Source organism: Tetrao urogallus (genome assembly GCF_951394365.1).
Source record: "Tetrao urogallus genome assembly, chromosome: 1".
In the NCBI taxonomy this organism is placed as follows: domain Eukaryota; kingdom Metazoa; phylum Chordata; class Aves; order Galliformes; family Phasianidae; genus Tetrao; species Tetrao urogallus.
In genome coordinates, this window is record NC_136813.1 from 140191907 (window position 1) to 140217398 (window position 25492).

At 40.2% G+C, this 25492-nt stretch overlaps 2 protein-coding genes across 2 annotated transcripts in view; one reads left to right on the plus strand and one right to left on the minus strand.

Annotated features, from left to right (window-relative positions):
* Positions 1 to 15676, plus strand: part of WASHC4 (WASH complex subunit 4) — a gene marked incomplete at both ends in the record, with an annotated part of 37072 nt that extends 21396 nt beyond the window's left edge. Inside the window, 15 exons of the mRNA XM_079547126.1 lie at positions 691 to 796; positions 1526 to 1642; positions 2320 to 2488; positions 2628 to 2782; positions 3827 to 3901; positions 4700 to 4804; positions 6931 to 7065; positions 7825 to 7933; positions 8655 to 8721; positions 9701 to 9787; positions 10296 to 10443; positions 11974 to 12070; positions 12511 to 12707; positions 14374 to 14473; positions 15609 to 15676. Of these exons, the coding sequence (XP_079403252.1) occupies positions 691 to 796; positions 1526 to 1642; positions 2320 to 2488; positions 2628 to 2782; positions 3827 to 3901; positions 4700 to 4804; positions 6931 to 7065; positions 7825 to 7933; positions 8655 to 8721; positions 9701 to 9787; positions 10296 to 10443; positions 11974 to 12070; positions 12511 to 12707; positions 14374 to 14473; positions 15609 to 15676 (1735 nt within the window). The remainder of the gene's footprint in view (positions 1 to 690; positions 797 to 1525; positions 1643 to 2319; positions 2489 to 2627; positions 2783 to 3826; positions 3902 to 4699; positions 4805 to 6930; positions 7066 to 7824; positions 7934 to 8654; positions 8722 to 9700; positions 9788 to 10295; positions 10444 to 11973; positions 12071 to 12510; positions 12708 to 14373; positions 14474 to 15608) is intronic.
* Positions 15677 to 20210: 4534 nt separating this feature from the next.
* APPL2 (adaptor protein, phosphotyrosine interacting with PH domain and leucine zipper 2) overlaps positions 20211 to 25492 on the minus strand; it is a gene marked incomplete at both ends in the record, with an annotated part of 30663 nt that continues 25381 nt past the window's right edge. Inside the window, 11 exons of the mRNA XM_079536565.1 lie at positions 20211 to 20336; positions 20960 to 21007; positions 21183 to 21323; positions 21448 to 21484; positions 22116 to 22290; positions 22920 to 22972; positions 23095 to 23247; positions 24061 to 24149; positions 24257 to 24313; positions 24393 to 24435; positions 24740 to 24928. Of these exons, the coding sequence (XP_079392691.1) occupies positions 20211 to 20336; positions 20960 to 21007; positions 21183 to 21323; positions 21448 to 21484; positions 22116 to 22290; positions 22920 to 22972; positions 23095 to 23247; positions 24061 to 24149; positions 24257 to 24313; positions 24393 to 24435; positions 24740 to 24928 (1111 nt within the window). The remainder of the gene's footprint in view (positions 20337 to 20959; positions 21008 to 21182; positions 21324 to 21447; positions 21485 to 22115; positions 22291 to 22919; positions 22973 to 23094; positions 23248 to 24060; positions 24150 to 24256; positions 24314 to 24392; positions 24436 to 24739; positions 24929 to 25492) is intronic.

Sequence of the window (25492 nt, forward strand, 5' to 3'; positions counted from 1 at the left end):
GCTGTAAGGCAAACTGAAATAATCAGTTCTCTAACATAAAATTTGCTATAGCTACTTTTGGCATCAGGTGGCTTAAGAATTTATTTTGAGATTATACCAGGCTGTAAATTCACACACAGTTCCGTGGCTTTATTACTGTGGGTGTAATTTTAGGGGCACTCATTGTATAATGTTAGCTATCTCAAAGCCAGGTGAATATCTGTACTGTGTATATTTTATGGAGACCTCCAATGGATGACTTATGGGATAAAATAATTTATCATGGGGCAAGTATTGCATGCAAGCTGTATCAGAAGGGGCCTGTTTCTGTTTTTGTTTGACTACAGAAGAAGCTTAGGATGTATGTTTTGCTTCTAAGCTGCTAATTGCACACAATAAGAAAATTATTTCAAATTTTGCTGTGGAGTAAGGCTTAGTTTTTTTTCACAGGCTGACTAGCCCTTATTTGCAAATGAGATGTTTGTTTGTGAATACTAATCGAAAACAGAAATGCTGAGTACTTTTCTTTTTCAAGGGCTTTTGAAGAACATTGTACCTGGAACATTAAAGTAACTGTTTAAAAAAAAAGAAAAAAAATCAGCTTGGAGAGTAGTTGTTTTTAGCTTAAACACACTAGTGTATATATATATTGCTGTGTTAGAAAAACAGCTTGTTCCAATTCTTTGTCTAATTAGTAATCTTGTATTCTAGAGTTCGTGCACAATGTGACTGTTGTTTCTTATACTGGCATCGAGCAGTCTTTCCAATCTACTTAGATGATGTGTATGAAAATGCAGTTGACTCTGCTAGACTGCATGTAAGTAATAATGCTAGTAATGGGAGGGATTCAAAGGAGTAGAGGAAAAAGTTTTAGTATGCAAACAAGGAAAATAATGTGGGGAGGGGGGAAAAAAAAGGCAAAACTCAGATGAGTTACACATAACAAGGAAATGTTTCTATGTCCTCCAGGTTGAAAAGACAATTTTTGCTCAAAATCCAAAGAGCACTGTTAGTGCTCTAAAAATTTGTCTTTAAAGTGTCTCTCTCCACTCACTTCAATTTGAAGTTAATACTTTTTGCTAGACTTGAGCATTTTAAGCCCTTGTTTGCACCTGACACCACGTTCTGTGATATAGTGAGGGATGACTGACCTGTAGCTTCTTCCACTCCACTTCTCCTCTCTTTGCGGTATTAAGTTCTTGCTGTGGAAGTGAATCACGCTTTGTCGCACTAATGCTGATTAAAATCAGTGATCTGACCCATTGTTGTGCATGCCATGGTCAGTTATAGCATATAGATTGTAGTACAGATTGTTGAAGATGAAATTGTTAATAATTACAACCTTCCTGGGAGCAGATCAGCAGCAACTAAGTACCTCAGGTTGGCGTGTTAGGGACAAGGAGCTGTAGTAGTAAATGAAGTCTTGTTTTGATAAAAATGGGAATGCTGTTGGGCTTGATTTGCTTGTTAGCTTTGAGCACTCAGTATTTGAGGTGTTGATGTGTCTGTCAATCTGTTGGTTAAGCATAAAAGTTTCTTTTCTCAGTATATGTTTAGTGCACTGAGGGACTGTGTTCCTGCTATGATGTATGCAAGACATTTGGAATCTTATGAGGTGCTTCTGGAGTGCTATGACAAAGAAATCATGGAAGTGCTCAATGAGGTAATTTATTTGAAAAGGAAATGGAATGCATCACTGTTTGGAGTATCTTTTAGACTGGCATCAACTGTACCAGGCCTCATGTATTGTATAAAAATATCTTAGCAACCTTGAGGTGGTGTGAAGTATTTCGGTAACTGAGACAATGATCACTTACCAGCTTGAATATTTACAGCATATTATTAGTAGTATCTGTGTTGTCCAAGAACTTGAAAATGCTGCCCTCTAAATTATATAAGCTGGCAAAATCTGAGTTACAGTTTCAGCTGTGTGGGCAGAGAAGTGCAGTTTCTCAGATCAGCTTCTGCTTGTATGAATGCCTGATGTGTAATACTGTTTTTAGCGTATATACCTGGCTTTTAGTAGTAGAGGCACTATGAATGTGGGTGACCCCTTTAGTGACATACCTAGAATTATAAAGAATGTTTGACAGAGAGCAAATGTGAGTTCAGATTTCCCAAGTCTTAGGTTTAACCTCTGACCTGCTTTTTTTTGGCTTGTCCAAAAGCGAATGTTATGTGTTCTGCAGAAAATCAGTCCAAATTGCTGAATGAGGTCTGGTTATCTAATCTATCTTCTTAAGATGAGAAGATTGAGAACATATTAGAAAGGAGATGGCAGTTCTGAAGGGACTGAATGATTTTTCTTTAATTATTTTTTAATTTTATGTTTCTGAGTAGCACTTGCTGGACAAATTATGTAAAGAGATAGAGAAGGACCTGCGCTTGTCAGTTCATACACACCTAAAGTTGGATGACAGAAATCCCTTCAGAGTTGGTATGAAGGATCTAGCTCACTTCTTCTTTCTCAACCCAATACGTTTTTTCAATCGATTCATTGATATAAAAGGTGAGTTGTTGTACACTTTCCTGATCTTTACTTTCACCTCTGCTGTGATTTGGTTGAGTGTATCTTTTTACTTTTTTCCTTGCTTCTGTAACTAAATTGAAAGGGTGAATTTTAGATCATTTTATTTATGTGTCTACAGCTCATGTAACTCACTATTTGGACAAGACCTTCTACAACTTAACAACTGTGGCTCTACATGACTGGGCTACCTACAGTGAAATGAGAAACCTAGCAACTCAGCGCTATGGTTTAAGTATGACTGAAGCACATCTTCCCAGTCAGACTCTGGAACAGGTATGCTGCATCATTTGTTCCATTAAGCTGTCATATTGACTGTCTGTTTAATACCAAGTCAATGATATAGGCACTCACTGTTTATAGGGTGGATACTAAAGAAGTACAATTTGTTTCCCTCCAAAGTGTAATATTTTTGATATTTTAGACAGCTTCATATCATGACTTGCACTACTGAAAGCTCTTAGAGAGACAGCCTCTTTTTTTTCCTCTAATGCTCAAGTTGGCTTTTTATTCCTGAATTGAAAGACAATGTTGAACTACTTTTTACAAAAGTGCTGTGACTGATAGTTTCTATTTCTGGCTTTTGTTATTGGCATCTATTGCCAATGGTGTTTGTTCGTTATGTAATTGTAAAGAGTTACATTGCACAACATTGGTTTCCTAGCAGTCATTTGTATAAGGTTCACTTCAAAACAAAAATACACGCACAAGCACATGTACCTGACTCCCCACAAAATCCTGGCACAATCGTTGGCACAAGTGAAAAATGTATAGATTAAACAGTATCCTCTCTATGCACAGCAATACTAAAAAGGGGTTATTTAAGGGATTATCAAGCAAAGCAATTTTCAGACTTGCACTGGAAATATAAAACTTCAGACTTAATATTCTAGAGATACTGAATGAAATAACATCAGAAAGTAGCTAGCTGCTTATGTCCTTACAGATAACTGTCCAGGTTTCTATGGACACACAGATAAGTTGTCTCCTGAAATCTGAGAAGAGCAGAACTTTAAAAATAAATTTGTGTTTGTGGGATAGAGCTGTGCATACCTTGGTTTCAGAAGAATTTGGAAATGGAAACAGGCAGAAGTGTAAATTTCAAATGTGAACTGAATTTCTTTTTCTTTTCTTCCACGTGTCATCTTACAGGCACTGAACTAAAATTGTGGAGAGATTTCATTTTGAAAACAGAAAACATTGCTTCCTAAAATGCTTTCAAGTAACTGCAGAAGTAGTGCTTTTAAGTCCTGGTGATTAGGCATGTCAGTGGTTCTTGAGAATTATCATGATACAAATTGATAATATGTGATGTTTCAGGGTCTGGATGTTTTGGAAATCATGAGAAATATTCATGTGTTTGTATCTCGCTACCTCTACAATCTGAATAATCAGGTAAGATGCGTTCTATACTTGTTTTCTGAATTTGGCACCAGCTGAAGACAAGTGCAAATTATACATGTAAGACCACAACCCAGGCTGAATATGTTGTGACAAACTGCATAGTAGCTGTTCTTGCTTCAGAAGATCTTTGGGGATACTCAATCTAGACATTGGAAGATGTTCAGTAAACATGCTTTGATTATCGTGTGCCAGTAAGATCACTCAATGTCAAAAGCTCTGAAGCTAGGCAGCTGCAGCAGGGCAGGTTTTCTGCTAGAAAAGGATGTATGAAATACATGATTTTTTTTGGGGGGGGGGGGGGGAAGGGATATAAGAGGATGGATTGTTAGAGTTTGAAGCAGTGAATGACATGAAATATGTACAGGGATCAACTCTGTGGTTTCCTCATGTGAGAATGAGGGTACCCTCTGTGAAAATAAGTAGCTGTTTTAAAGAAAAGGAAGTACTTTTTCTGGCATTGTTAAATTTGATGTTGGAACTCACTGCCGTGATAAACAGTAGGACCAAAAGTAGCAACAGTGTCAGAAGAGTTTGGGCCAATTAATGGACTATAGTCTCAGTAAAGAAGAGAGTTAGGTACACCTGTGAATTGTTGAATCACAGCATTCCAGGGACTGGAGGCACATACCAGATAAAGCTCATTATTTGCTTGCTCTATTTTCTTTGTTATTTCCCTAATCAGCACCTACTAGCTGCTCTTAGAAAACAGGATGTGACCTACCTAGATTGGTAATTTTTCATAGTAGTTTTGGGTATAGCAAATAACTTTTTCCTCTCCCCCTGTCCCAGATCTTCATTGAAAGAACTAGTAACAACAAACACTTGAACACTATCAATATTCGACACGTTGCTAACTCAATTCGAACTCATGGAACAGGAATCATGAACACAACAGTGAGTATTTATTGCATAGCTGGTAGTTTGTGTTTTTTTGTTTGCATTTCCTGAATACCACTTCTGACAGTGCATGAAAGCGTACAGGCAAATTTAATGAGTGTTAAAGCATTGAAGGTTGAACACCTGCGTTTCCTAGTGGCATGTTATTATTCCTGACATGCCTTGCCAAGTTCATCTCTGTGCTGTAGCTTTCCACTGCCTGTGTGTTTACTTCCCAAACTTTAGTTTAACATTATGCAGCTGTGTTGATCTCCTGTCTTCCTTACCTGGTTTCTTATCCGTGGGAGTCAAGAGTTCTTGTGTAGTAAGTAAAATGTCCAGAGCTGACTGGTCTTTTCTGCTTCTCTGTCACCTGAGGGCAGTTTCCCTGAGACTCCCCTCCACTAATTCCTTAAACTGCAAGTTTGTTAGCCTGGAATTGTCTTTTTTCTTTGCCTAGCTTCTATTCTCCTCAGGATCCATAATTTCACTAGGACATGATTATTGCAAGCCCACACAGCTGCCAATGTTGACTTCTCTAATTAGTTGATTTGTGTTGGTAAACAGTGGGCCCAATGATGTTTCTCTTCTGATTGGGCTATCTCCTAGATTAATAAATTATCTGGGACCTGCTCCATGAGTCTCCTAGACTGCTTATAGCTTGCTGTGCTGCTTTTCCAGCAGATATTGGGGTGCTATTGGTATTCAGGAAGGATCAGAGCCTGCAAGTGTGGTGCTTCCTGTAGCTGATGTGAGAAAACTTTGTCAGCATCCTCCTCTTGATAGGGTGGCCCGTACTGAGCACTGTCTATGATGTTTCTTTTGGCTTGCCCTCAAATTTTCAGCTATAAGTTCTCAACTGTTCATTGCTGCTTTTCAAAGACAAGTCTGTGAAATCTATTTGTGTTTTTTTTTTTTTTTTTTTTTTTTTTTTTTTTTTTTTTGCATAAAAGGCAATCTCATCAAGTCTCCCTCCTTGTCTGTCCCTTCTGAGCAGTTTGTAGTCCTGAATTGCAGTGCTTCAGTTTCATTTGTCTGTTCAGACTTCAGTGACTGCAATTAGATCATAGCTTTCTAGTTACAGTGTCTTCTAGCTCCCCTTTTTTGTTACCAATGCTGTGTGTTGGTATGGAGGTGCTTCTGTTAGGCTGTCAACTGTATCCTGCTTTTAAAGGAGCAAGCCTAAATTTCTCTGAGACATTTTCAAGTGTTTCCTTGTTGGTTCCTAGTAGGTCAGCATCCAAAGACTCTTAATTGTTGCGCAAAGCTTCACCCCATTCCCTTGCTTAGCTTAGTTGAAAGCTCTCCTTACAAATCTGGCCACTTGTTGACTACGTGCTCTTCATCCTTGTGGCCGTATGAATTCCATCAGTTTTCAACAGACTTGGTTTCTCAAAGGAAGATCTATGATCACTGAAGCCAAAACCTAAAGTGTGGCACAAGCTATGCAAGTGGTTGTTAGGGCCTTAAGGTTTTCATGCTTCTTTGCACTGTGAGAAGTAACTTCCCTTGCTCTATTCTGTGAATGATTTTGTTTGTGAAATAATCTTGGAGGCTTTGGTCACTCAGACTGTCTTGTTACTTCATTCATTTCTTAGTGGTGTGGATTTTAGTGCTTTATTAACTTCAGATCACCAGTAAAGCTGTTTATGCAGACACGAGAAATAATAGAGATGTGTACGGTGAAAGCGCACTCTTATTTCATAGTAGAGTACTTTAGAAAGTTTTGAGGAAGCAAAAAGGTTTGTCAGAGTGTTTGTACAGATTCCATGAGTTGAATGAAGACATTGAGCACGTGTGATGCCCTTTTCAACTTAAATGTTTGTATTGTTTCAAAAGAACAGTTTCAGGATATTCCAGATGTAAAATAGTTGGCTGTGTGGGGAGGTCAGCAAACTGAAATAGCTACTGTGTTCCTTGGTCCCTTTGCCCTTTCTGGAGGCCTTCCAGGAGGAGGGAGTTTTTTTCTTTCTTTTAGATCAGTGAAATTAGGAAGGTAAGTTGAGAATAGCAGATTGAAATAAATTGACAAGTTTCCTACGTTATCATAAATACAAGTTACTTTGTAAGTCATAGAACAGAGGTCACTAGAGATGCATGTTGCTTTTACAACTTTCTTGGTTTGACTGTTTATTTTATTCCAGGTCAACTTCACTTACCAGTTTTTGAGGAAAAAATTTTATATTTTTAGCCAGTTCATGTACGATGAACATATCAAATCCAGGCTTATCAAAGACATCCGATTCTTCAGGGAAGTCAAGGATCAAAATGATCACAAGGTATAGTAATTTTTGAAGACTCAAGAGTAACCTGTCAAAAAAAAAAATAGTGCTGGTCTCGTGTGCTTGAAGGTACACTGAGCCATAACATTTGAGAACTTTCCTATTATTTATATGTGTGTTTCCAGATGAAATGGCAACTTTTTTTCCTAGCAAAATTGAATGTTTTGAATTTCCATGTTCGGGTTGCTTTGTTTCATTCTATTTTTTCCATGATTATTTTCTTTACCATGGAATTGGCAAAAAAAATTCCATCATTAACTTGAAAACAATGATTCGATGCAGTTGTAGTCTGTTGGAGGACACTAAACTTGAGATTCAGATAATGTTTAACAATTGTCAGAATCCAAGGTGATGTGAAGACATAGCATTTATTCAAATATGTTAAGATTTGGGTACTGGAGTATAATTTTCTATGCTGAAAGACTGATTTCTTAAACTATGAACGTGACATACTTCAGTAAAATATGCTGTCGGGCTCTTTGCATGTTGGATGCTTATTTCTTCTAGGAATACTTTCATATTCACAGCAATGATTCTGCTCCATTCTCCAGATTACAAAAGTGATTCAGTCAGATGATTTTTGCAAACTGTTAGGGATGGGCAATGCATATAATTAAAAAATAAACAACTAAGCTGAAGCTGTGGTGTGAGAATGGAATACACTGTAAATACGAATGTATTGATGTGATCGGAAAAATAGGCTTTTTACAGAGAGCCAACTCTGACAGTTCTTTACAAATTAATATATTTTTCTAGTATCCGTTTGAAAGAGCAGATAAATTCAACCGAGGCATCAGAAAACTTGGAATAACTCCAGATGGCCAGAGCTACCTTGACCAGTTCAGACAACTCATAAGTCAAATCGGTATGAAATGTTATCTAAGACAGTGTTATAAATGTTAGAAAATGGAAATTCTAGACTTCATTGTCTAGTAACTGAACTCTTAGCACAAGCTAAAATCTAAATACAACTCTAGTCAGATGGAATGGACTTCTCCTGTAGCCTGGGAGAATAAATAGTCTCATCTAATTACACAAGAATGGGTCTTGCGTGTTGACACATTTTAGATTAAGACAGCTTGCACAGAAGCCTGTTTCCTTTAGGTTTTCCTCTTTGTTATGGAAATGACTTCTATCCAGGTTGAGTGTATTTCCCAGAAAAGGAAGCCAAACCTTCTTGTGCTTTTCAGGCAGAGGCTGTGTATCCAGTGAAGTAACTTTAAGTCACGCTTGACACTGTGATAGCATTTTTGGCCATGGATACTGTTGATATGTAGGACTGATGAGAACTTGCAGGTGTTTAATGTGCCTGATGGAGAGAATTTGGCCCTTAGGCTGTCATGCAAGTGAACTCAACACAGCTAGATTATGGATTTGGGTTTTAATCCTCTGGACAGACTATTGACATTGGTTTTCAGTGTAATATTTTATTTTGCTTGATTTTTAAAGCAATTTCTTTGTTGAGACCATGTGGCAACTTACATTTCAGATATTGTAGGAATTCTGAAGTAGGTGTATGTTTATGTCTCTCTCTTTAAATAAAGATTAATTCTTTCCCTGTTTTTTTTTTCCTCTTGTTTTTGAAGGCAATGCTATGGGCTACGTACGAATGATAAGATCTGGTGGTCTTCACTGCTGCAGCAGTGCAATTAGGTACTTCTGGGTTTTTTTCTTCCTATTTTTGCTGATGTTCTTTGGAAAAGTTCTCACCCATCTGCCATAAATATGTGATTACATGATACTTTTAAGAAGTCCATTTTTATGCCTTTCTTGAAGTGCAATTATCAGAAATAGAGCCTGAACTCAGACTTGGTCAGTCATTGTCATAAGATGCCTAAGAGCCCTCAAAATTACATGGAAATACACTGTGAAGGAGTTAATTGTACATGTAAGTCATTAGTTGTTAATTAAGTCAGTATTAACTACAGTTAAAAAACAAAAACCAAAAACAGCAGTAATTACTGACTTATGGCTGCAAGTTGTACCAGAGGAGGTTTAGGTTGGACATGAGGAAAAACTTTTTCTCTCAGAGAGTGTCAGGCACTGGAATGGCTGCCCAGGGAGGTGATGGAGTCACCGACCCTGGCAGTGTTAAAGAGGTGCCTGGATGAGGAGCTATGAGATATGGGTTAGTTTGTGGTAGCAGTGGTAATGGGAGGATGGTTGGACTAGATGATCTTGTAGGTCCTTTCCAACCTTGTGATTTTCAACCTATGATACTGATACTAATTACTTCAAGAGGGTACGTTAAAGGAAAATTTGAGCTAGACATGAGGAATTTAAAATTGAAGTTAATGTTTCTTTGATGCTTCTTTCCATAGAGTTGTGTGCTTGTATCAGGTCATTGAAAACTAGTGACCATATGTACCAAGAAATAGATTTCTTGCAAATATTAGTAAATTTGTAGTTACCTAGGGCAAGGACTAGATGGTAGCCTGGTAAAAGCAGAAGTATAAACAACTTTGTGTGAGTTGAGAAGTGGGCTTAATGGCACTCAGGTAGGAGTATGGCAGAAATGATATCATTTAAAGTAGTTTGAGCCCAGACGATTTTAATTTTATTATAAGTTATGGTATATGCTCCAGTGAATGTAACCAGTTGAATGTAATGCTAACAAACAGTAAGTTTTCAGGTTTGTTCCTGATCTGGAAGATATTGTTAATTTTGAAGAGCTGGTGAAAGAAGAAGGACTCTCAGAAGAAACTCAGAAAGCAGCGAGGTACCCTAACATCAACTTTCGGGTCTTGGCCAGGGTTGAGAGGAAAGGGTTTTAATTCTAAAGCTCCAAGTGCAACTGTTGGTTGCTTCTGTGTGTGTTAAGTTGAACTAATTTTGTGCAAAAATGTTTGCTGAAAGTAGAGTAAATGAAGTATACTCTTTCAAAACAAAAAAAAAGAATATGAAGTGTCACTTGTAGTCCTGTTTCAGAACGTGGTTTCTTGATAATATATTTGATTTGATGGCTAACAGGTATTTCTCACTGCATGTGACGTCTGCTTCTTGGATATTTAGGGCCTTAGGGGAAAATAAGCAATTATTCTATGGGATGTTTTTGTGGAAATAAAATCAGACTATATGATGGAAGGTGGCTGTAGAGGCGGGTTGTAATCTTGGGATCAGGTTGGAATGTTGGGTTGTAGGTGTGGCCAAAGGATGAAGAGTGGGACTTTACTTAAATAAAGAAACTTCTCAGAGAAAGCAGGTAACACATTGCTTGTCCTTTGCAGGCAATTGGATTCTGTCCTTAGTGACCTCACCCGTAACTTTGCAGAAGGAACAGAGTACTTTAAAATGCTTGTGGATGTATTTGCTCCTGAATTCCGCAGTCCAAAGAATATGCATTTGAGGAACTTCTACATTATTGTTCCCCCACTGGTGAGTAGTGTTACTGGGTGTACCAGCACTTCGGGGGAAGAAAAAAAAAAGAAAAAAGAAAGAGTACAGGTTTGATGATCACGTTATGCTTTTTTCATAGCACCACAGAATGGCCTGGGTTGAAAAGAGCCACAATGATCATCTAATTTCAATCCCCCTGCTATGTGCAGGTTCTCCAACCACCAGACTAGGCTGCCCAAAGCCACATCCAGCCTGGCCTTGAATGCCTGCAGGGATGGGGCATCCACAGCCTCCTTGGGCAACCTGTTCCTGATTGTGAATGGAATTGCTTCAAGCACGGCTTTGTTAGCATTCATCCATAGCCTTGTGTTTCTTAGCTTTACACACAGTTAGCACTCAAAAAGTAACTTCAGAAATTTCTTCAGTAAGACCGTGTCCCTTTCTACTGCAATTAGACTTGCCTTTGTTAATGAGTTTTCTTGTGAGTCAAGCTGAACTGAATGGATGCAGTTCAGCTTGAAGGCCTAAGTGGTCTTAACAGCTTCACTTCATGGCATGACATCCTATTTGTTGTGGTTTTACCCTGCCAGGCAGCTCAGTGCCAGGCAGCTCAGTGCCACGCAGCTGCTTGCTTCCTCCCCACACGATGGCGTAGAAGAGAGAATTGCAAAGGTAAAAGTGTGAGAACTCATTGACTGAGCCAAAGACATTTCAGTAGGTAGAGCAAAAGCTGTGCACAAAAGCAAAGAAAACAAGGGATTTGTTCACTGCTTCCAGTGGCAAGTAGATACTCAGCCACCTCTAGAAAAGCAGGGCTCATCACGCATAACAGTTTTTTGGAAAGACAAATAGTATCACTTCAAATACGTCTCCCTCCTCTTGCTGAGCACAATGCCATGTGGTGTGGGATATCCCTTTGGTCATTCTGGATCAGCTGTCCTGACTCCTTTTGCACCTCCAGCTCCTTTCTGGCAGTGTAAGAAGCCAAAAAGTACTGGGCACTGTTCAGCAACAGCTACATTGGTGTGTTATCAGCATTATTCATATCGTAAATCCAGAACACAGCACCATAGTTGCTACTAGGAAGAAAACTAATTCTACTCCAGCTGAAACAAGGGCACCAATTAAGAAACTAATTTTCAAATGGCAGCGTTGCAAATTTTCAACTGTGAGAGGATGAGTTCATCATGGTGATAGAAATGAGAGATGGGAAAAGGTTAAGACCCAAACTTCTTTCTTTTTTTTTCCTTCCCATATGTGGGATTTCCTTCTCATAAGTACAGTTCAGGAAAATGCTGTCCATTTTACATTTAAAATGTGTTTCAGTGCAGTTAAACTCGAAAGTATTTTATGTGTGCATATGCAAATGTTTCCCAAAATCTAAGCTTGTCCTTTTTCTAGGTTTTTGGGGGCTTTTCATACAAAAATGCCTAATGATGGGAGGCAAAAATGTCATAGTTTTGGACGTTTTGGTCAGCTACTTCTGTATCTAATGACATGTGATTATCTTTTTTAAATTTTATAATACTGTTAAATCTCCTGATGATTCCAAGCTTTTCACTTTTTCAGACCCTCAATTTTGTAGAGCATTCAATCAGTTGCAAGGAGAAATTGAACAAGAAGAACAAAAGTGGGGCAGCCTTCACTGATGATGGGTTTGCAATGGGTAAGTTTCAGCATCATGCTGATGGGTCTTCAGGTAAGCAAGTATAACTGACGTTTGCAGGAAAAGTTTTCTAATTCTGTCAGTTCCCATTTCCCTTAATTTAAATTTGGACTGCCTTGGCTCCAGCACAATGGATTTGTGGGCTGTCTGGCTCAGAATCTCTTTAGCGTGGAATAATTAGTTCTGACAGCAGGTGGTTTGGTCATACATTGGTACTCCCTGATTTCTTTAGAAGCTGCAGGCAGTAGATTAGAGTTTGTACAAATCTTTGGATATTCTTTATTATGACTTTCTTCCCATTAGATTTAATTTAAAATCAATTGCAGTTTGAATTCTAATTGCATGAGAATTATTGACTTAAACTGATCCATTAATAACACTCACAAAATGTTTTATAAATTGCAAGTTGACTTTGGCACATATTTTGTTAATGACCGTAGGTGTGGCTTACATTCTGAAGCTGTTGGATCAGTACCAGGAGTTTGATTCGCTGCACTGGTTCCAGTCTGTTCGAGAGAAGTATGTGAAGGAAATCAGAGCAGTAGCTAAGCAACAGAACGTGCAGTCAATTAATCAAGATGAAAAACTGCTACAAACTATGAACCTCACCCACAAGCGACTGGAAGTTTGCTTACAGGTAGAGCACGGGTCTGCTTCTGTTCTGTGTCAGTGCAGTTCTGGTAGCTATTTTGTGAAGGAGCTTATCAGGAATGAATAACACTGAGACAGCATAAAGCATTGCCTAGCAAAAAAATGCAAAAAATGAGCATGAAGACTCAGGTGGTGTGCTGTCTGAAGGGGATGGCATAGAATCATAGAATGGCCTGGGTTGAAAAGGACCACAATGATCACAAGACAAGGATCTCTTGGAAAGAGTCCAGCGGAGGGCCACGAAGATGGTGAAGGGCCTGGAGCATCTCTCCTATGAGGAAAGGCTGAGTGAACTGGGTCTGTTCAGCCTTGGGAAGAGAAGACTGAGAGGGGACCTGATCCAGGTCTATAAATATCTAAGGTGTGGGGGGCAGAATGGCGAGGCCAGACTGTTTTCAGTGGTGAGTGGAGACAGGACAAGGGGAAACGGCTGGAAACTGCAGCATAGGAAGTTCCGCACAAACATGCGCAAGAACTTCTTTACAGTGAGGGTGACGGAGCACTGGAACAGGCTGCCCAGGGAGGTGGTGGAGTCTCCTTCTCTGGAGATGTTCAAGACCTGCCTGGATGCCTACCTGTGCGACCTGGTGTAGGGAACCTGCTTTGGCAGGGGGGTTGGACTCGATGATCTCTGGAGGTCCCTTCCAACCCCTACAATTCTGTGATTCTGTGATCACCTAGTTTCAAACCCCCTGCTATGTGCAGGGTCACCAACCACCAGACCAGGCTGCCCAGAGCCACATCCAGCCTGGCCTTGAATGCCTGCAGGGATGGGGCATCCACAGCCTCCTTGGGCAACCTGTTCCAGTGCGTCACCACCCTGTGTGTGAAAAACTTTCTCCTAATATAACCTAACCTAACCTTCTCTGTCTCAGTTTAAAACCATTCCCCCTTGTTCCATCACTATCCACTCTCATAACAGTCGAACCCCTGCTGTTTGTACATTCCCTTCAGATATTGGAAGGCCACAGTGTCATAAGCATTTGTGATATTTGTGTGAGTCAGGAGTTCAAGGTGGTTGGCTAGAAGTCTTTGTCTGCTAGGCAGAACTCTTAACACAACTGAAACCTTAGCGTTCAGGTAGGAGAAAATGTTGTAGGGAAATCTTTGTTACAAGAAACACCATGAACCAAATTTCTTGGGTGTGAATTCTCTGAGTTCATTTGATGCACACCAGCTGTCAAGCAGAAGAAGAAAGATGTGTTTGAATGTTTAGGTTCGACTGAGGTGTAAATGCCTCCTCTCTCTCCCCTTTGCTTTTGATTTGAGGGGGCTGTGGGACACATCTGCAGGTGTTTGTTTATGAATAGTTATTGCTTGTTCAGTAACTGATTGAGCATGCAGCTGTTTAAATTATAGGTTGCTTGGGCTTTGCTTCTGTGGGCAAACAGTTCCACATTTTCACTGTGGCTGCAAACCTCACACGGCCTCAGTAGCGTACATATGGCAGTGATGCTGCTGTACTTAAGTTATCCTTTCAAGTTTCTGGCTGACTCGTGCCCTATAAGATGGGTGTAAGTGGGGTATGAGTGGGAAATGATTTTGATACCAACATCTAATTGCTTTTGATGCTTCTGAAAAGTCACACTGATTTGTATGTGAATTCATTCTTGTGATACACTGACACTCCTCTTCTGTATCTTTTTATTTAGGAATTTGAACTCCTTTATTTTTCGTTAAGTAGTGCAAGAATATTTTTCAGAGCAGATAAAACTGCAGCAGAAGAAAACCAGGAAAAGAAAGAGAGAGAAGGTGAGTGCATATGGAGTGCTTTGATTCTTGAGGGTCTGTTTCATAGGGCAAATGCTTTCTTCCATAGCCACTTCCTTGCTATTGGGTTGAATCAGTATTCCTGAGGGAGTTTTATAGGGTTGAGGATAATTAAGGAGTTGAGAGCACCACACTGAGACCTTCTTTGGAAAAGTGAAACTTCAAACTGGATTTCTGAGAACAAAACTTGAAGGCAGGGAGAACTGCACACTTGCAGTAATATTAAATTCAGTGACTTCAGCATTATACTTACCCACTTAATTCCTGATTTTTGTTAATGACAGCCTTTTCTGCAAAACCTTTGCTGATGTGAAATATAAACTAGTTTTCTCAGTTGTCATTTGGTAGCTATTTTTCACTTTATGTAGACAGATAATGCAAATACTGCATGCATGAGTTCTGTGTGTTTAATGTTTATAAAGTGTTTTGGTCTACCATCGAGTTACATTCAGAGGGTGAGATCTCCATCTGTGCTATGGTCTCTTGACTTGGGCATCATGGGAATTTGACAAGTTGTGTGCATGCCCACGTACGTTCCTTCATGAGTAATGGGAAACTTTCCTGTGTATAGGAAAACTATTCTCCAAGAAATGAGAGGAGTAAGATGTAGAAATGCAGTTCAGTCACAAGTTGGTTAGAGTTTTGGGTCTCTCACGGCTGACTGTAGTTGTATGTTAAAGAATGGAATTGGCAAGTAGTTTTTCTCTGTAGTTTTGACAGTGATGTAAATCATGGTTACCTCCCAGATCACTGAGCCAAAGCAGTTTGCTAAGAAGGAGGTCTTCAGTGTGGATTCATACTTTATATTTGTGGAGTTTATCAAGTAACTGTCCTACTCAAAAAGCCATCTCAGAGTGTTGTGGTGACACCAGATATACTGCCTTGGCTTCTTCAGGAGAACATTTGTAGGACAGGAGTTACTTGTACTTCTCACCTCACACACGGGTTTCTCCATAGGGCAGGGATCCTTTGTGCTGCAAGGGCAGTTAGCATACGTGGTTACAGTGTATCAGATGTTTTGTGACATCAGCATGCTGTACTTAGGCTAAGATCTTGTTCTTACTGCCTTTAGTCAAATGTTAACTGCAATCCATGTCTCCGATTTCTATTTTTATAGAAGAATCTGTTAAAGCAAGCAATGGAGATCTTTCCAACTCTACGCCTGCAGATCCTGTTGTGAAATGATGTGGCTGGTAGGGGGTGATAATTACTTACTCGAATAACTGTCTCTAACACTTTGGAGTGGTGAAAGCTCTTCATTTGACTTTTTCTATTAAACCTAGCCGAAAATGTACAATAGTATACTAGCACCCAGTTGGGCTAGGTCTGTGTTTGTTTGTTTTCCCTATAGAAACTTCTATTTTTCAGGAGTTATTTATTTACGTTACTAACTGCACTTTCTCTAGATTGAAAAATAACTACATAAAATATAGCTTGGAAGTAATTATTTTAAATTACAGTTGTGCATATCTAAGAAAAAAATCTTTAATTTTTAGATGCTTGCTTGCATCTCTAACAAAACATTTATAAAAAAAAAAGACCCGTGCATCTCATCAACCAGAAGAAGAAAATCGAAGGAAGATGCGTTGCTTATCTGTTGTCCAGATGTTTATGCTCCTTTTGTATTTGATGTAGTCACAAATTACACTGTAGCTGTAACAGTGTAGGTTGTGAATGTATGTTAAAGCTATTACACAAAATGGCAGTTCTCATGAATGTGTGTTTTTTGTTTTGTTTTTTCTATGAAACTGTATTATTAGCATGTTATTTTCACTCTGGAATCAGGGTCCTGCCAGGCATTTATCTTCCCCTGTTCCTTTTTCCTCCCATATTAGAGAAAGGGAAAAGCAGAAAAATTAATGTAATAAATTATTTTTTCACTTCATACTGAAAGTCTAATTTGCATCCACAGAAGTAAGGAAATCAGGAGCCAAGACAGAACCACAATCAGCTCTTCCTTCCATGACCAGACACTGTGTGATGGGTGTCTGTGACTATTAAGTGATCTTACACTTCATGAATATGTTGTGCCTAACTGCAAGTTTCAGCCTCAACCCTGTCTTTCTCAGCCTTTGTAGGTCCATTGCACTCTGTGTCGTTAATACAGTCTTAGTTTCCTGATTATTAACAATAATTGCACTGCAGGCTTCAGAAGCTGCTGAACACTGTGAGAACTCTGTGTAAAATCTAACATCTGTTAATGCCTGTGAGCAGAGGTTCTTAGATTGTGCAAGAGTTGCTCAGATTCCTGACGTAAGTAGCTCGAGTTAGCTTAACAGTGAATTCTGAATTCCACTTCCATTGAAAGACTCAGTTGTGTTTTAATCTCCTGGAATATAAAACACTTTGAGGTTTTACTAGCTAGAATAAACTACTTTAGTCAGTCTGAGAATAATTTTTTGTTTTTTTGGCCTTCTTAACTGTATTTAATTGACAGTCTTTTTCATCTCCTCTAATTAGAAAAAAGGTGATGTTTTAATACAAATGGCTCAGATTGTTCCACCCGCTCGCTCTTTGGCCGTGGGTTGGCTGAGACAATTCCTGGCAGGCTTTGATTCATCCTTTCCTGCCAGTGAGTTCAGCATTTAGAGAACTGGGGCGAACGTTTTGGTTGCAACTGGACAGAGTGGACTGATAAGAAAGTCCTTTCATTGGTTCTGAAAACTTGACACAGAAGCTTTGTAAGCTGTTTAAATCAGCTGGCCTTGTTCATATTTTTGTTAAAACTGCGGAGACTGCCCTAACTAATTCTGCACTGCTTCATTTTGCTTTTTTTTTTTTGGTCATAGTTTACGTGCACTTTCTTTTTTGACTAAGTTGTGCCCGCACTGAGCAGTTGGAGTAGGATTGCTGAGAACAGCAGTCTCAGTGCTTCTGCTGATTGCCATCATGTTGCAGTAGGAACGTATGCATTTCCATATCCTTGTCTCATCTCAAGTCATGTAAGCTCCAGTTGTTCTCTAGCAATGGCAGAACCATGCAGAGCATTTGTTTTCCTTCAGGATGGATGTGCTAGGTAGATAGATGCAGTCAAGCCATGACCTGTGCTCTAATTATTAAAGTCCACATTTGTATTTTCCCTTCTATGATTTTTGGACTGATGGGATCTCAGCTAAGTAACACTCTGCAGTTCGTTGTGTGTGCTGAACCAACTCGTGTCATTCTGGTGATGGAAATTCTACAGGAAAGACAAAAGCCTATTTTTATAGAACCCCTATGGACGGTGGGACCTGAATGTATACTCTGTGTGGCAAAAGTATATACATTCCTATGAATACGTGCAGTGATAATAGAGCTATTCTTGCTAATAGAGGATTGTAGTTTATTATAGTTACATTTTATTGTCATGTAGCAGCATATATATGCAGAAAGCTTTTGTTACCTGAAATATGAACGAGGTGGGTCCTGGTTTGGGATGGTGCTCCTATGTCAATGAGTCACATCAAATTCTCCCCCCAGCCCCTGCCCAACTACCTGGAAAGGGTGCAGAATTCTTGTGGTGCTATTTTCATTGCCTTTACCCTCCTGCTCTGATTATAGGAACAAAATGGAACCCAGTGGGTTGGCTGGAGATGAGGATGGATCTAAAAAGAAAAAAATAAAAAAATTCTCTAAACGAAATGGAACTTTGCTGCTCACTGGAAATTCCCAGAGGTGATGAAGGAAAGGGGAGATGATTAAGTTTGCTGCAGGGATGTAAAATGAATCTCTATTATTTTCCTTCAAGGCAGGCACGGAACAGGCTGAAGGAGTCTGCCTTCCTGAGGAGGCAGCTGCCACCGCAGCCCCTGCGTGCTTTGTCCTGGGCCAGGGCTGCTGGGGGCAGAAGTGGTGGCAGCGGCTCCCCTGGTGGCCTTGCAGCCTGTTTGTGACGGAGCGGAGCCCTTTTATGCCATAAGCCATAGGGCTGCACAGGGGATGCAGAGCACAGCTGATGCCCAGAGTCACATTCGCCCTGAGGTCAAAAGGTGTTGGTCACTGGTGGTGTAGAGGGTGCTGGTCCCAGCAGCCCTGTGCTTCACTGGGTTATGTCTGGGTTGCTTTGCTTGGAGGGTAGGTTCTAGATGTCCTAATGAAGTCTGTAATTGGAAGTAAATTTGAGTTTTCATCGGATGTCTGTCAACAACAGCTATTTTCAGCTTCTCAGGTACAAAGGACCAAATGTAACCATGTTTCCTAACTCACTGTACAGAAGGGTATTTTGTTACCTCAGTCTCTTTGGTGTGTGAGTAGAGTACCTAATGTACATAAAACTTGTTAATAAATGTAATTTTCAGAACCTCACTCTTAGTGTCTTCAGTAACAGAACTGCAGGAGGGTTTAATTTCTTTAATAAGACAGCTTCAACTTTTATTGAGGAAGGAATGCTTGTGTCAGTTACCGCAGTTTTCTTCCACGGTTCTTACAGTCAGCAAACCAGCTCAATGAATTTATTACATGTCAAACACTGCAAGCTGTACTCAGCACAGATTGCTTACAGAAAACCTACATTCCTATGAAGTGCTTGAGATGAGTCAAATTCAGCTGCAAATTTTCAGCTGTTTGTTCCATCTTCACTACTATAAACCATGCCCCATACGGCCTCCCCCACCTCTCTCTTCAGTAACTCCCATTTATTTGTTCTTGCCAAGTACAGCTTCTCATGCCTTCAGGTTAAGCTGGAAGGAGAAAGAAAATCTAAACTTCTTAGCTGGTATGTATGGCTTCTAATGTCAGGAATGTGCAGTGAAACTAGTCCTTGTGCTGCAGCCTGCTAGCGTTTTATTGCTCAGCTTTGGAAAACTGAAGATTGCTGGTAGGCTCCAATGCTGCATGCCACTGTCATGTTAAGAATACAAAGAACTCTTTATTATAAAATTACTTGTCCTACAAGTTGTCTCCACAATTTCTCTTAATTTTAAGATCCCTAACCACAGAAAAAACCGCGCTTGGCCACTGTGCCCCACTGCTGACTGCCTCTGATGTCCACATGTACTTAGAGCAGTAAACCAAGGGGGTACATTCTGCCCGTTATTAAATGATGGAATGTGAATGCGGTCCCCGTAAAGGTAAGAGTAGGCACTTAGATTTGTTTTGTAAGCTTATTCCAGGCGCAATATAAAAATAGATTATATTAATAGGAAAAAATTTAGTGTTTAACAAATTGCTCTGTAAATAGGCTAGCACAAAAGATAAATCTTGTTACGCTTAAAACTAGACTAAAAATAACTTCATCTGAAAATAAAGTAAATAGTGCATTTTAAACCTTCATTCAGATGCACATAATCATGCAAACTATAAAAACCGACTACAGGAAGAAGTTAGGCCTGATGCATTTCCTAAAGGAGCTGACAGCTTACAACTCGTGCTCATTCCAGCAGCAGTGAAGGCTGCTCCCCGTGAGCCTGCGGAAGTGACGTTAACCCTTTGTGGCTGACAGCTGTGCCGTCTGAGCTGCCAGCAGCAAGGGGCTCATGCTGGAACATTGCCTAAGATTGCCAGTGTCCCAGGCCCACCTCTGCACTACACATTCACAAATGCAAAAATTTCCAAAGGCCAAAGTTTTGCTGTTGTTCACTGCAAAGCCCGAGGAACCTCTGCAAAGATGCTGCCATCCCCCTAGCAGGTGCCAGAAGCCGTGGCCTCACGTGTGCGCAGATCATTTAAAAACAGAGATTCTTGGACAGCCTCCCAGCTTCTCCTTGCTTCCATACAGGCTGGAGGAAACGACAAGAGTTCTTCATGCTTCTGACTCCTCTCCTTCACGTGTGGCTCCATCCTCTTCTGACTGATCGTTCAGCAGCACAAACTTCCCATCATTTGTGAAGGGCACAGACTTCATCAGCTGAGCTAATGCTTCTGGGTCCTGAAGGAAAACAAAAGTTCAGTAGGCAAAAGCAATCTTTTAGAGGAACACCTTTTCTCCAGCACATGTTAATGCTTTGCAACTTGAGGTTTTTATAGTTTTTTTTTTTTCTTTTCCTTTTGACAACATTTAACATAAAGGTTTTATTGGGAATAATTGTGGCTTAAGGTTTTGAAACCTAATCCCTTCAGCAGAACACCTCCTAGGTAAGTTAAAATGTCATTATTCTGAGCCTTATCATGCTTTTCTTACCTGCCACTGCTATAATTACTGAAAAACAAGGAGAAAAAACTTTAAAAACAAAACCCCAGTTCTTATTTAGTGTGCTTACTGCACGTGACTAAAAGCTCATTCCCCCAACTTGTTCTACAGTTGCAATGGTGAAAACATGCAGGAAATGTTACTGCAGTGGTGTCATATCTTCACATGAATGTGTTCATACAACAGGCTGGGTAACATTACCATCTATTTTAAATGGAAAACCTTTGTGGTTGTTGTTTTTTTTCCCACCCTAAAGGAGAAAAGAATGGGAGTTCTAACTTCGAAATGAAACAGTAATGGGTGGAAAAAGCAGAAAAACATGCAGCAAAACAAGCATGTCTGTGAGGAATCGATATGCTTACCTTCTGGGCCTCTGCAATTTCTTTTCCCAAGCTAATGGCATAGCAGATCTGAAATCAGAGATGTGCGTAAAGTTCAGGTTTTTGTTATTGGTTTTGCTGCTTAATCAGGATTAAAACAGAAGTATCAGTGCAAACTTAAATAGGGGTGTAAAAGGAGAGGCAGAATACTACTTCACTGTAGTACTGCATAGAAACAAAGTATTTTAACAAACATTATGCAAACCTTTTCTCCCTCTGTGTTGCTCTCAAAAACATATGCACTCATGGATTCTTCTCCTGGGGTCTCACGGAGGTGGACCACAAAACCAATGAGTCTCTTGTTATCCTGATGAGCAGCAAACTGAGTCACAGTGGCAAGTTCAAACTGGAAAATTGTAATAAAAGCCTTTTTTAATCAGCATGTAGCTGGCGTGGTCAAGAGCTCAGGCTCATGAGCCTAAGCATTCAATGCTCTGATAGAAAAGCAGATTCAAAACAAAGTTACTTACACTGGCTCGCGTAACTTGCGTTTGAGGATCTATTAATCTGTAATTACGTGTAGGGGAAAAAAAAGTAGATGTTTTTAGAGCAATTCTTATCAGTAACATCAAGGTGCTTTATAATTATAAGGCAATCAGTGTATCAGTTTTACTGGTGAGGAAACATGCATGGAATCAAATATTTTATTGTGATTTCAAGTCAGCCAATGGCAAAGAATAACTCTAGACCAACTCCCAGCTGTACAACGTGTTGGTCACATCGACCTTTGGAATCACCAGTTTGGTGAGCATCCAGTGGGCAGAAGCTAATGCTGTATGTGTGCTATGAACATGTGCTCCAGTTGAAATCTTGTCCAAACATACTCTACGGTGACACTACTGCCAACAGGACAGAGCATTGCTCTTCTGCTGTTACTAGATGTAAGGTAAGAGAATCTTTCAATGCTTTTTTTTTTCCCCAGTGTATTCGTAGGATTTTACAGCCCCACTGCCCCCTCTACATTTTGGCAGGATGTTTTTAGAACTGAAGACAGGAGGATATTCTTTTAAGTGAAGTCAATCTCAGGGTCTCTCTCCCGTGAAGGTGCATTTCTTGGAGAGGGAGAAAATCCTCATCCCAAGTTTCATGAATAAAACAGCATACTGACATGGGATAAGTAATGACAATTTTGCAGTACCTCAGGTTCTTGCTGGTGACCATGAGATGAGACTCAGTCATACGGAATATGTTATGGATCGCACGAGCAGCTAACACTTGTCTCATGGCTTCATAAATCACCTCGCTTGTGTTGTCTGACTGAACAGCCATGGATCCTAAAAACCGAACGACGAACATCTGCTGCAAGAGTGAATCTGGAAGATAAAAGGCATAACTTCTCTCATGTGCTGCTTCCATTTCCTAGTAGTTGGAAATATCCATGGAGTCACTTTCTTTCCCCTTGGAAAAACAGAGATAAACATATAAACACGTGGGTGGTGGTTGCCTTCTACGTGCCAGGTGCTGCTCTGACCCAGTTTTAAGCTGCCTCAAGTGGCAGCATCACAAAGAATGCTACACTTCAGCTGTGCTATGGCAATCCAGCTGAGACACGGCAGGCACCGGGCATTGCACACTGCCATGTCCTGCAGCGGCTCAAGGTGCTGCTGCTGCTGATGGTGTAAAGGTGCCTGCTTCTCATAGCCCCTCTGTGAGCCATCCTACTTTGCAATGGGCCAGCAGATCTAAGGAGACCAAATCTTTTTGCCTGTAAACTTTTGAAATAAACCTAATTTGCAATACAGCTTGGACTGTCGAAGAGGAAAGTGGATTCACAGGCAGCGATATTTAACAGACAGGCTTCTGAAACACAGCCAGCTTTAACTATACTATGGGTTGCTGCTCCTGCTCCATGATGCCACGTGCTTTCATTAAGAGACACTGGAGAGGGCTGAATTAAGCCTGAGATCATGGCTGCTTTTATCTGGGAAAATGAAGCACTGACCTTCCTCCTCATCTTTGCTGCCATCTTCAGACTCCCCAAATGGGTTTGCACGCCTGTGAAAGAAGAATGGAAACTATCATGATAGACTCTGGTCACCACATACAAATGCTGTAACACCTGATACTCCCCTCCAAAAATCACTCTGCTAACGTGAGAAATCACCATCTGACCTTACCTGCCACCTCTATTCTGGTCCAGGAATTCTGTGGCAGGCAGTACAATATCAAACTGAATCGGTGTTCCAAGAGCAATAAGTTGCGTGGAGTCCTGAATGCCAGCTGATTCACTGGGAGTTGTTTTACCATTGTCTGTATTCTTTACATTCTGGCTAAAATTAAAAAGGGAAAAAAAAAAAAAATTAATCAGCGCCACATCTGTGCTCTGGAAGGGGGACAAGATTATCCCAAGATCCAAAGTGGATTGAAGCAGTATTCATTGACATAAACGAGTATTACTGAGGTTAATGTAAAATCTGTCCTATTTTTTATAGCTACAATTATTTAGAAACAAATAAATTGTTGGTATATTAAACTCTAGTGCAGATCAACTGTATGTGGACTGGCTGCCAGGAACATGCTGCTGTTTGCCTCCCTGCCCTCTGGTGGCCATATTTGCAGTCTGGTGACCAGTTCAAAGAGCAGAGACCCGGACTTATTTCTGAACAGGCGAATCCTGGCCAGTCTTTGAGATCTTTTATGGCCACAAGCAATGCGATAATTAAGAAGTGTCACATACAGATCTCTTCCTGCATCTTCTTGAAAGACTGACTGACTGACTTGAATGAGCACATGAGAACAACAGTAATTATTTTGACAGCACAGTGAGGCAACCTCCTGTGACGGACTGACAGGAATTAGTTGAGATAATGTGCAAGAATATTTCAGTGTACAATGGGAGCTCTGCTGTATTATCAACATCACAAGTTGTTCCTTTACTGTGCTGTGGAACAATAAGTTACCCTTGACACTTTGCATCTCTTCTGGCTTTCAGCAGGTAGCTTCAGAAAGAAAGAACTTGCTGGAACACATAAGATAGTAAAGGCAGGGACTAGACAGGACCCTCTCCTGGGTGACTGCTGCCACATGAAAGGAGTGTGACTGAGCAGGCAGCAGTCTCATGTCCATGAAAGTGAGTGCAGTACCTGGGATGGTGAGCTTCATGTTTTTTTGCAAAGCTAGTAATGGGAGTCACTGCCTGTAGGGCTGTCTGATTTAACTTGATTGCGGCTGCCTAGGAAAACAAAACAGAACAGAGCAACATTGGATGCACTGTCACGTAATGAACAACAGTAAAGCAAATGGTAAGGAATGGACTGAAAAATGGCAACAATCTCCCACCTCTGGATTGTCGGTGAGATAGATCTGTCTGGAGATGTTGTTGATGGCACAAATCCACTAGAAGGCAAAAAATGAAAGCTGAACACTTCACGCTCACATTCATACAAGAATGACAACATTTAGACAATATTTTTACCTCCTCGTATTCCTTCCTGCTTTCTGCTTGAAGAGTTATACCCCTAGAATTCAAACACACTGTATCAGTGCTAGCAGTGGACAGAAGGACTCCCAGTCTTACAGAGTCAACAGACCATGTCTCCATTAATTTTTAAAGGAACAAAAGTCACAAACAGGCTGCAGCTAAAGGATGCTGCCTTTGCCCTTCAGACACTTGTTGGGGAAGACGGGAATGAACACGCTCTTAGTTAACAACTTTCTAGAAACCCAGAAAGGCTTGCTATTACAGCAAGCAAGTTTTACATGAAACAATATCTGAACAGGCAGGTGTGACTGGCTGTCCTCAATAGAACCTGTCTCTCATACGTTTTGCCTGTAGGAGTAGTGATCTGAAAGCAGTATCTTCTGTCTTCGCAGTCCACAGCCATAACAGAGCAGTTGTCCAGGTCCTGAATCAATCCTCCAGCTACTGCTCCCCTCGGCTGACACATCAAGTTGCCACCTTGGGTGAAGAAATACAGTCTTTCCCAAGTTGTAGTCACCAGCCCTGTTTTACTAAAAAGAAGATGCAATGATAAAAACTCATTACTATTTAAAAATGACTCCCCGTGACCTAAAGAAACTTCAAAGGTACCCTGAACTTTATGTTCAGGCGTGCAAAATTTTTAATGATGAAAAGTAAAATCAACACCTATTCCTAGCAGAGATTAATTCTTAATCTAAGTTGAAGAATTAATCTCATAGAATGGTTGAGGTTGGAAGGGATGTTTAAGATCATCTAGTTCTAACCCTCCTGCTATAGGACATCTCCCACCAGATCAAGTTGCTCAATCCGGCCTGGATATGGCTTTCTAATTCTAAACATCCCAAGGTAAGAAGATTCTCTGCAGTATCTCCTAGTTATGGAATACATGAGTTGTTAGCACTGGGTAGCTAACATGAAATACTATCAAGCTTGATTAAAAAAAAATTTTAAAAAGTATTTATTTTCAAGCTGATGAGCAGCACAAGCAATTTTGGAACAGAGACACTGTAAGCGTCTTCTGCAGAATCTCAAAGCTTATCTGCCTTGTATGAAATCCCTTCTGTTATATTGTAACCCAGCACTCAGAATGCTGC